The sequence below is a fragment of the Zootoca vivipara genome, chromosome 10 (genome assembly GCF_963506605.1).
Source record: "Zootoca vivipara chromosome 10, rZooViv1.1, whole genome shotgun sequence".
Taxonomy (NCBI): Eukaryota; Metazoa; Chordata; class Lepidosauria; order Squamata; family Lacertidae; genus Zootoca; species Zootoca vivipara.
This window is the reverse complement of record NC_083285.1, coordinates 8,183,526-8,195,456: the sequence shown is the minus strand read 5'-3', so window position 1 is coordinate 8,195,456 and position 11,931 is coordinate 8,183,526. Positions and strand designations below refer to the sequence as shown.

At 47.2% G+C, this 11,931-nt stretch overlaps 1 protein-coding gene across 3 annotated transcripts in view; it reads right to left on the bottom strand.

Moving 5' to 3' along the window:
- Nucleotides 1-11,931, bottom strand: part of SLC2A13 (solute carrier family 2 member 13) — a 113,672-nt gene that overhangs the window by 16,842 nt on the left and 84,899 nt on the right. For all 3 annotated transcript variants that reach the window (XM_060279394.1, XM_060279395.1, XM_060279396.1), the window contains exons 8-9: nucleotides 1,765-1,886; nucleotides 161-313 (exon numbers count right to left, since the gene is read on the bottom strand). In XM_060279394.1, coding sequence (XP_060135377.1) covers nucleotides 161-313; nucleotides 1,765-1,886 — 275 coding nt within the window. The remainder of the gene's footprint in view (nucleotides 1-160; nucleotides 314-1,764; nucleotides 1,887-11,931) is intronic.

The window sequence follows — 11,931 nt, the reverse complement described above, 5'->3', positions numbered from 1 at the left end:
CACAAAGTCTTGAAAAGAGAATATATACACAAGTTTTCTAGAGGCCTTTAAAAAGGAAAGCTAAACTGCCCATCAAGACCTTAGCTGGTGAAAAGCTAAAATTCCAAGGATCTTAAACGCAATTATCTTGGTACCATTTAAGACAGGATACACTTCTTACCATAGTATGTCAGATATTCAGCTGTGTGCAGAAATGTAAGTGACACTAGGACGTTGAAAATCCAGTTCACGCCGGAAGAACAGGCATTTCCTGTACTTCTAGCCCAAAGGGGGTATATTTCAGAATTTACTGTCCATGGCATTGGTCCCATTCCTTTTAAAAGAAACATGCCACAAAACAAATTTTAATAAACATTCACATCAAATACTAAATGATCTTCAAAAAAGGGATGTGGTACAAACAGATTGTTGGAACAGTAATATTTTACTTCAGTAGAAAGCCACCATATGAGGAAAAATCTCAGAGATCTAAATCTTCTATTTGTGGGGGATATTATTCAGTACACACTAGTATCTGTTGGGAGTGACAGAAGGGAATAGAGATTGAAGAATACCTAACTGTGGATCTAATGAAGGGATACTTTCGGAAGAGGAAGGCGGAAGTCAACCTGTTTTTATAGATGCATAGATGGAGGGATTCCAACCATTATTGTATGTATTCCTATGGCTTAGAAAGATGACTCTTTATTGTACATATTTCTGTAGTTCAGAAAATCGTCATTTGCATAGAATTATTTAAGTACAGTGGTACCTTGGTTTAAGAACACTGCTTAGTTTATGAACAACTTGGATTAAGAATGCTGCAAACCCGGGAGTAGGTGTTTCGGTTTGTGAACTTTGCCTTGGAAGCAGAACATGTTCCGCTTCCTGTTGAGTGTGTTCCATTTATAAATTGAGTCCCCCGCTGCTATGGGAAAGCACACCTTGGTTTAAGAACCGCTTGGTTTAAGAACGGACTTCTGGAACGGATTAAGTTCGTAAACCAAGGCACCACTGTAGTTAAATGCTTGCTCCTACAATGCTAAAACGGACTAACTCACTGCCACTTGGCACATGGAACTGATAGTTTTAGCAAGAAGGATATATGAAGGATATTGAAACAGGCAAGGACACCAAGAAAAGCAAAGAGATACGTGGGCCTTTGAGAGATTATTTTAAGTAAAGGAATGAGGTATGGAATGTGGTAACAATATGCAGAAATGGCAGGAGAAGGTAGCCTTAATCCCCCTCCTTTGATTTTTCATTGCTATTTAAAATCAAGGAAGTGAACAGCAACATTAAGGGAACTGGAAAGGGGGGAGAAATTCCTGTAACACTGGAAAAAAATGTGGAAAAATTAAAAAGGTATAGTAAAACAAAGGCTGAGTAGCAAGACAATATTAATTATTGCAAAGGTCAATCTATTGAGTTGTTACATTCCAGGAGAGTTCTTGATCCCATATGAGCCTCAGGCTCTCACACAGACGTCTTTCTTGGGGCTGGGTGGAGGGAAGTAATGAGTGAGTGAACTGGGTTATATCAGTTATTTGAAAGCAGTATCTCCCTGCCCACTCTTGTCAGAGGTTTTCAATCAGGTGGCCCAAGGAGACAGTGTGTTCAAATAAAGGCAAGAGAGGCAGTTCACTCATCATTTTCTCCTCGAAGGGAGGCAGGCACACAAATATGTCTAAGACTTGTATCAGTCCTAGAACTTTTCCTGGAATATAACAGCTCCACAGGTCCAATTTATTTCACATGAAAACTAAACACACCAAATCTGTTTACCTGGCGCAAAGAAAACCAGGTATAAAATAAGTCCCACAAGCGCTGTCCAAGAGTATGGTGTAGGGCAGAAGTTATATGCCCAATATGTCTCTTCAGTTTTGAGTCTGGTCTCATTTGAACATCTGCAAGATAGCCACCATATAAAACAAAGGTTTAAAGATGAAAACCAACATCTATAAGCAAAGAGCAACACAAAGGCTTAAGGATAAAGTGAGCGCCTACAAAAAAAGAGTAAGAATCATAAAGTTACAGCAGGCAGACTCAGACCAAAGAAACACAGTACCTTCTGGCTAAAAGCAGATCACTGCATGCATGCAAAGTCTCTAGAACAGGGGTGTCAAACTCAAATTCATCGGGGGCCGCATCAGCAGTTTGGTCACCCTCAAAGGGCCGGTTGTGTCTGTAGGACTATGTGTCCACTCTTTATTATCATAAATTATTGCCACTGCATTCAATTATTACTGTTTTTTGTAATAATGTAAGCTCATTACCGCCCCCACGCGGATCACATTCCTGCGTCGTGGCGCGTGTGTGGGAGGGGATGTAAACGAGGGAAATTTGAACAAAAGGTGGGGATCGACGGCTTCCGAGGGGGGGCTCAACTAAACCTTCGGCAGGAAGGAGAAAGCCACTGCTGGGATTAAAAACCTGCAGATGGAAAGAGGGCTTCCCTCTCCTGCCCTGCGCACACCCAAACCCTGCTAGGCAGGATGCCACACGCTGCAACCCACCCCTTGCTTTGGAGAGGGGCAGGAACATGCGGTGCAGCGCCAACTCCCTGCTTTGCTTTTGCATCCTGCCTCCTCAGCGCCAGAGTCCCTTCCCCTCGTGCTGAGGGAGGGCAGCGGATTTTCCGAGGAGGAAGGCTGCGGCAGCCCCAGCAGACGTGCATCTTCGCCTCAGAGCTGCTCTTCCCCCCACCCGCGCTGTTGTCGTCTTCGCCGCCGCCTCTCCCTACCGGGACTGCAGGCAGAGGAGGCTTGAAAACCTCCCCCCCAAAAAAATTTCCCTCCCACCTACTCAAACTGCGAGGCGACTCCATCTGGAGCCCTACATCACGAGGGGCTGAGAGGAGGTGGCGGCAGAGCGGGAAGAGCGGGAACCCGTGCCGCCTCCCTCCCGGCCGCCCCCCGGGGAGCAGCTCCGCCGGAACTGAGAAGCCAAAGGGTGGCTCGGGGGTGGGGGGCAGAGCAAAAGCCAGGCACCCTCCCGAGTGTCTATGAGGAGAAAACGGGGGAAGAGGGAAGAGAAACCCGGCTCCATCAAGAGAGCGGCTTTTGCACTTTGCCTACTTCCCCCTCAGGCTCACTCCGCGTCCCTTTCGCCCGCTCGCTCGCCCACCTCCCGGATGCAGCCGAGAAGAGGAAGGGAAGCGGTGGGCGGCGGCTCCCCAGTGCCGCCTCACTCGCTCTCGGAGACAACAGCAAAGCCCGCCCCAAAAAAATCCAGCGCTGCTCTGTCCCGGCACCAACTTTGCCGGCGGCGCCTGTAGGGCTTTCCTACTTCCTCGGCGGGCTTCCTCCTCCTCCTCCTGCATCTCACTTCCCCGTCTGGCCGCTGTGCCACCGCCTCCCTCAGCCTCATTCGAAATTGAAATTCCCTGGCCAAGGCCGTCAGCGCGGCTCCAGCGCCCCGGCCTCCGCCTGCAGCCCCGCCCCCGGTTTTGACCCTCGGCCAATCACAGGCTACAGAGCTACTGTCAGCGGTTATTGTCGGCGGCGGCTACGCGGGCCACATGACGAGGTCTGGTGGGCCGGATTAGGCCCCCGGGCCTTGTGTTTGACACCCGTGCTCTAGAAGAAGACAGTTCCATAATACTGCAGGCAGCTTATTCCATCGCTGAATTATTCCTATAGACAGAAACTTCCTAATACTTGACACAACTTGATGCCCTGTGTATTTCAGAAGTGTTGCTTATTTTCCTGTCTCAGTGGATAAGGTGGACAAATATTGCTGCTCTTCTGATCTCCAAAGGGGTAGCTGTGTCAGTCTCCCACAGCACCCCTCCCCCCCCAAACCCCCACCCATAACAAAATAATGCCATCCAAGTCTTGTGGCACCTAAAAGGCTAACAAATAATTTCATTCATTTATTTTACTTAGGAACAGTTGCTCGTGAAACATCCCGAAGCCATTACAATAAAAACATAGCCATAAAAAATATACAGAAAGCCAGTTTCAGATCCAGACAGATACAGAACAGGGTGGGGTAAATATATCCACTCATAAGGAGGTCTTCAACAGCTGCTGAAAAGAAAACAGAGATGATATTTGTGTGTGATGTTATGGGAGGGAGTTCTCAAGGGTAGGTGACGTCACATTAAAGGCACGATTCCAACACCATATGGAAAGAGCCTCCTGATGAGATGGTATCTGCAGGAGGCCCTCTCAGGTATACAAAGGATGAGGTGGTATTTTAGATATGCTGGGCCCAAGTTGTATAGGGCATTGCCCGTCTCCACCAGTATCGTGAACTTAGCTCAGTAACTAACTGGTGCCATTGAGCAGTCAAGCCCACTTGCCCACAAAAGCTTATGCCAGGGTTCAGCAACCTTTTTCAGCCATGGGCTGGTCCACCATCCCTCAGACCATGTGGGGGGGCGGATTATATTTTGAAGGGAAAAAAATTAACCAATTCCTATGCCCCAGAGATGCATTTTAAATAAAAGGACACATTCTACTGAAAACATGCTGATTCCCAGACCGTCCATGGGCCAGATTGAGAAGGCGATTGGGCCGCATCCAGCCCCCGGGCCTTAGGTTGCCTACCCCTGGCTTATGCTGTATAATTAGTTTGTTAGATGCCGCAAGACTCTTGTTGTTTTGCTGCTCTTCTGAGATTCTTTTGAAGCTCAGAACTGCCTTGAACCTTTTCTGCAAGTGAAACACACAAGCACACTGTTCCTTTAGGACCCTGGAGTAAGATTCTACACACAGTTATGGAAGTGTTTCCCCATGCTACAGAAGGCGTAAGTGCCCAGAAGGCGGAATGCCATGATCATCAAGCTTCTCACATGGGGAAAGAATAACAACATTTCTGAAGCACGTAAAAACCAGAATGCTGTAGAATGTAAAAAATTAACTGAATTCTGACTGCAAGCGTGCAGTCAAAATAAATAGGTCCCATTTCCTTTGTTCAGAGACTACCAACCGCAGGAGATGCCAGCTGATAAGTACAGTACTTGCCTAGGTAGTTCCACTTCACACATGGCTGTTCCTATAGCTCTATGCAACTGCATATGCAGATCCATTATCACATGGAGGGAGGGGGGAAGTGAGAACTGGGATTGGGAAATGGTATCAAATCAGATTTGAAAGCCACAGGGAGAGAGCATGCTTTGAATGCAAGCAGGTGTCCATTACAAATCCTAAACTGTTCCCCTTCACAGTCTAGTTCCCCCCCCCATCAGTTTGGCTTTAATTTTTGACTGCTTTGTCTGCATTTGGTATTTTTCATACCATTAGCCACCTTGAACTTTAAAATGTTTACATCTGGCAGTCCCTTATAGAAAATAAATAAAATCTCATGTAGGCTTAAACACATATTGTAAAGATCGTATCAGCTGCAACCACAATCTCTTCTTTCTCGTTTCATCTGCTTGTTTTGTATGAAGTGCGATGGCTGACTCCAGTAACCATGAGAGCCTTTGGGATAAGCCTTACATGGTAAAATTGTTATATATTCGCCCATTATTGCTAGTAATTAAGGGTGATGGAGGCAATTTTTGTCTTTGCATTGAAGAGCAGCACGGCGCACATGCACTGTGAGTTTCTCCCCTACTAAACAAGTGGATTCAACACATCTAATTCTTTCTCTGACCCACCTTGTATGGCCAGATTCTTGCATTTACGTCAGTTTAAATTACGGACAATAGGATAACAGCTTCACATCGCATCAGCTCCTTTTAGTATTGCCGCTAGTATTTTTTGAGCAGGTGCACAGTGATGAATAGTGGCTAATTATCCATGTTTGAAGTGTCTTGAAGCAAACAATACTGTAATTGGCTTAGTAGATTCCTTTCAGGTAGTACTGCAGCTGCCCACTAAAGTGAAGTCCGATGTTTTCTTAGGAACGCAGTAAATAAAGATGCTAGTTGGTTTGTCATCTTGTATCCCTGTTAGGCGGTATAAGGCTGCCTGCTCAGTAGCTTACATTTGTAATTATCAAAACGCCCATCCTTGTAACAGGCAGAATATGCAAAGCAAGAGCGCATGCACATCTTGAGGTCTCATAAGTCAGGGGTTGGCAAGGTCTACCTTGTTGGGATTCTGGACAGCAAGGAGTTAAAAACACTCTCAGGCGTTCTCATTCTCTGGGTGCTAGCCCACAGCTGTGCGCTGATTGCTAATTGCCGTGTAGTCATAAATCATGCTCTAAAGAGAATACTCTCTCTCTGTCTGTGTGAAGTTTGAGTCGGAGCATGAGAGCAGAAAGTTAGGTGAGAGGAGTGTTAAGAAATAAGAGTGCTGCTAAAATGCAGCTTAGTTCAGTTGGTTTAGATGTATTATGTTAAGCTTCAGTAAATAAAGTTTAAGTTAGTCTTTGAAGCTACAGTGTGCTTGTTTTCTTGAAGACACCGGCAAACTGCTATCTGGTTCCAGTTGCGCAGTAACTCTGCTAGATACAAGAAGAGGATTTTAAACTGGCACAGCGGGAACGTGGCTGGGCGTCATTGCAACTTGGCAGCGTGGGTCCACGAGTGTTTTATGACCCACTAATGAACTTTATAGCACCACGATCATAAAAACATCAACAGGTTATGGTTGCTTATGCCAGCACACGGAAAGATAGCAACGCTTTGATGGCAGCGCGTCCTGAGGTGATGGATTGCCAGGACAGGAGGTCGGAGTGTCTTCAAGAGCCGGTAGCTTAGAGAAGCCCAGCTGGAGGCCTGCCTGTGCATGCTGTTAAGGCACAGGTCAGTAGAAACTCGCTGGTGAAAGCAAGCCATTTTCCGGAGCTGGGAGCTGAGTGCTGAGAGCTGGAAGCTGGAGAGAACAGTGCAGCGGCAGTAGTGTGAGTATCACCAGCCCCAGGGGGAAAGATGGCTGAGGCTCAGGAAACTTTCGTGGTGCCATTCCCAAGACTGATGGGGAGTAATTGGGTGGACTGGTCTAAGAAGATGGAGGTTTTTTTTAGTGGCTAAAGGGCTTTGGGCACGTACACAGGGTCCACCCGCACAAGCACCTCCAGCTACTGCGGCTGCAGAGCTGAGGGAGGACCAGAGAACTGTCGCTTATTTAACCATGGGAATTGATGAATCCCAGATGGTGCACATAGACCAGGCCACGAACGCCCATGAGATCTGGGAGGCTCTGCAACGCGTATATCAGCGTGATACAGCAGGGGCCAGGATTCACGTTACCCGGCAGCTGTTTGATTTGCGTTTGGAGCCAGGGGGCTGCGTAAAACAGCATATATCCCAGATGCTGGCATTGTTTAATAAACTGAGGCAACTACAGATACCCTTTACAGAGCAGCAGAAAGTCTACATTTTGTTGAGTTCTTTAGACCCCAGCTATGAGACACTTTCTCTCACGTTGGAAGCCATGCCTCAAGATCAGCTTGATCTAAATTATGTGACAGGCAGATTGGAGGATCATCAGAACAAAAGGCTGAGAGAGAAAGAGAAAGCTGCGAAGGGAGGTTGCCCAGCATCCAGACGTGGGGGTGCAGAAGTAGCTGAGAACTTTGTGCATGCGTTTGAAGCTAAGAGGTGCTATGTGTGTAACTCTGAGCAACACCTGCAGAGAAATTGCCCCAAGGCAAATCTCCATGGTAACCGGGAGATAAGGAGAAGAGCACGTCCTGGAAGAGGCCAGATGCGTCGGGGCAGAGGCAGCGGTGCTGGAACACATCAAACACATCAAAGGACAGCTGCATATGCTTTTGTTGGACAGGCCAAAACCAACTGTAAACAACGCTGGATAATTGACAGTGGAGCGAGTAGTCACCTAGCCCCACCTAGTGACCAGATGAAAAATTGCAGGAAAATTCCAGCTGGGACTACAGTCACCTTAGCTGATGCTACAAAGAGAGACATTACAAAAGTTGCTGTTATGTTTATGCCCTGTTTAAAATCTGACATTGATGTATATGTACTGGATGGTATGGAATGTGGGTTATTGTCTGTTTATGCTTTAGACCAGGCTGGTTTTCAGGTGCAGTTTGGGAACCAGGTCTGTACCATCTCCAAGGATGGTGAGCAGTTAGTCCAGGTACAAGGCCGTAAGGGTCTGTACGTGCTGGAAACAGACAGTGGCGCCTCAAAGGGGGCGCAAGTTGCTGAGGTGGGCGGTGCTAAGTCTAAAAAAGCAGAAGCCAGGTGCGCTAACATTCCCGCACATGACAAATGCCTTCATTTATGGCACCGACGTTTTTCACATGCAAACTGGCGGTATGTGCGCAAGCAGGTGGATTGCGCCATTGGCTGCAATATGAAGGACTGCTCTAAGTTCCTGGAGTGTAGAGCTTGCATGAAATCTAAAGTCCACACGGCCAGTTTTCCAAAATCTGATAGAGTGGCGAAGCAAGCATTTGAGCTTGTTCACGCAGATCTTTGTGGGCCGATGCCGGTGGCTAGTATGGGGAATTCCCGTTACATTTTGTGTCTAACGGACGATTTCTCTAGAATGTCTTGGGTTTTTACGCTTAAAGACAAAAGTCAGGCAGCCAATGAAATAAGAGAGTGGGTAATTGCAATTGAGCTGGAATTTGACACCCGAGTCAAATCGTTTCAGACAGACAGAGGTGCGGAGTTCTTGGCCTCTAGTTTGCAGGGGTTTTTCCGGGCAAAAGGAATCAAGCATAGGATGACAGCTCCTTACTCTCCCCAGCAGAATGGAGTTTCAGAGCGAAAAAACAGGGTGCTTCAGGAAGCAATGGAAGCTCTACTGTTTGACTCAGGGCTACCAAGGTGCTATTGGGCAGAAGCTGTAAAGGCCGCAGCGTTCACGTTGAACCGGACGTTCAACTCAGTGGTAGGAAACACGCCGTATTTTATGCTTCACGGCAGAAAGCCTAAAGTACATTATTTCAGAACATTTGGCGCAGAAGCATGGGTATTGATCCCCAGGCCGTTGCGCAGGAAGGGTGGCCCAAGAGGGCAAGCCTCTGCTTAAAGACCTCCAAAGAAGGGTGTCCAGAAGAGGGCAACCAAAATGGTCAAAGGCCTGGAAACGATGCCTTATGAGGAACGGCTTAGGGAGCTGGGTATGTTTAGCCTGGAGAAGAGAAGGTTAAGGGGTGATATGATAACCATGTTCAAATATATAAAAGGATGTCATATAAAGGAGGGAGAAAGGTTGTTTTCTGCTGCTCCAGAGAAGCGGACACGGAGCAACGGATTCAAACTACAAGAAAGAAAATTCCACCTAAACATTAGGAAGAACTTCCTGACAGTAAGAGCTGTTCGGCAGTGGAATTTGCTGCCAAGGAGTGTGGTGGAGTCTCCTTCTTTGGAGGTCTTTAAGCAGAGGCTTGACAGCCATCTGTCAGGAATGCTTTGATGGTGTTTCCTGCTTGGCAGGGGGTTGGACTGGATGGCCCTTGTGGTCTCTTCCAACTCTATGATTCTATGATTCTATGATTCTATGATTCTAAGATCGCGAAAAATGATTTTTTGCGGATACGAGCCAGGATCCAAGGCCTGGAGGTTTATTAACCCAGGGGGTGATCGGTCCAAGGTGACAATCAGCCGAAATGCTGAATTTTGCGAACAGAGTGGCTGGACCAGAATTCACGCGAACCCTGAGGTACTCAGAAGCTGGATCAGTGGTTTAGATTCAGCAGAGAAAAACGCTGATGGAGCTGGTGGCAGTGAACCTGCTGAGGATGTGGTTCAGAGTGTCAAGTCAGAGGGGGCAAGCCCAGACAGGGAGGTGAAGCCAGACCGCAGGAGTCCATTCTCTTTGCCGCAGGCAAGGCCTGGCAGGCAGAAGCGCAACAGGTCTCCCTTGTCACCATCAGCCAGAGCCAGTCCAGGGGGACGTGGCAAGAGAAGCAGGTCACGTGGTGGTTCACCTGGTATGTCAGACTCACAGGCAGAGTCCGGCACAGGTGCGTCTGGGTCAGAGGAGGAGTTGGTTGAGGTGCCAAGACGATCTAAGCGGACCACCAAAGGAAAACCTCCTGATCGTTTTTCAATGGCCAATATATACGCAGGGTTTGCTCAGTGTGAACCAGAAAGCTTCGCAGAGGTGCAGAAATTGCCTCAGGCAGAGTTCTGCAAGTGGCAACAAGCCATGGAAAAGGAGATTGGTTCCATGGAATCTCTGGGGGTTTACACACTCACAACCCTGCCGGCTGGCCAGCAGGCAGTGGGCTGTCGCTGGGTGTACAGGTTAAAACCTACCCCAGGTGGAGAGCCACAATATAAGGCAAGATTGGTGGCCAGAGGCTTCAGCCAGCGACCTGGGGTCCATTATTCTCAGGTGTATGCGCCCACAGCTAGAAGTGAGACAATGAGGTTGCTCCTAACAGTTGCAGCGCAGAGAGGTTCAGAGGTCGCACATTTTGACATTGATGTGGCATATTTGAACTCCCCACTGCAAGAGGAGATTTATATGCAACCTCCGCCTGGATTCGAGGGCGATAGGCCGGGACTGGTATGGAGACTGCACCGTTCCATTTATGGCTTGAAACAATCAGCCAGAAATTGGAACCAATGTCTCCATGAAGCTCTGAACAAGCTAGGGTTTCAAAAGAGTCTGGCAGACAGCTGCCTGTACCTGAAAGGGTCAGGCCCGCAGCAGGAACTAGCTCTTGTGTTCGTTGATGACATTATTCTTGTTGCCCAGACAAACAAACAGGTGCAGGAGTTTGCTAGGCAGCTGAAGCAGCACTTCAGACTCAAAGAACTAGGTCCTGTGAGTATATACCTAGGAGTTCAGATCCAAAGAGAACATGATGGCAGTTTTTTACTAAGCCAAAAGGCAAAAATAGAGCAATTACTGCAAAAGTTCAAAATGACAGATTGTAAGGGTGTGAGAACACCAATGGAAGTGTGTTTTCTCAAAGACATCCAGTTAGAGAAAAAACCAGAATTTGAGAACCAGGAGGTGTTCCAATCTGCTTTGGGAAGTCTGCTTTATCTGTCCCAATGGAGTAGACCCGACATAGCATTTGCGGTCAATCTCCTGAGCCGAGAGGCTTCAAAACCCTCTACTGTGGCCTGGAATGGTATAAAAAGGGTCCTTAGGTATTTACAACAGACCAAGGAATTCAGCCTTAAATTATCCGCTCAGGGTGATACACAGCTTCAGTGCTGGGCTGACGCGGATTGGGCCAATACCTCTGACAGGAAGTCAATCTCCGGAATGGTGGTAACGTTCGGAGGTTCAGTCGTTGGCTGGCGTTCAAAGCGTCAAAGCCTCATTGCTTTGTCATCAACTGAGGCAGAATTCAGCGCTCTTTCGGGTGTGTGCAGAGAACTGGAATTCTACACATGTCTGGTCAGGGAGATATGTGAGAATTGTTTCCTGCCTGTAACAGTATGGGAAGACAATCAAGCATGCCTAAAATTGGCAGATTCAGGCCAATTTAAAGCACAAACAAAACACTTGGATATACGCTTCAAAAATGTATGTGAAAGTGTAAGAGCAAATGTAATCAGGCTCAGATATTGTTCTAGTCAGGAAAACCTTGCTGACGGGTTTACCAAGCCATTGACTTTTGAAAAGCACAATAAGTTCTGTGAAATGTTGAACATGAGCTAGAGTGGATGTTGAGATCGCACCCAGGACATTATGAACGAGAGGGGGTGTTGGGATTCTGGACAGCAAGGAGTTAAAAACACTCTCAGGCGTTCTCATTCTCTGGGTGCTAGCCCACAGCTGTGCGCTGATTGCTAATTGCCGTGTAGTCATAAATCATGCTCTAAAGAGAATACTCTCTCTCTGTCTGTGTGAAGTTTGAGTCGGAGCATGAGAGCAGAAAGTTAGGTGAGAGGAGTGTTAAGAAATAAGAGTGCTGCTAAAATGCAGCTTAGTTCAGTTGGTTTAGATGTATTATGTTAAGCTTCAGTAAATAAAGTTTAAGTTAGTCTTTGAAGCTACAGTGTGCTTGTTTTCTTGAAGACACCGGCAAACTGCTATCTGGTTCCAGTTGCGCAGTAACTCTGCTAGATACAAGAAGAGGATTTTAAACTGGCACAGCGGGAACGTGGCT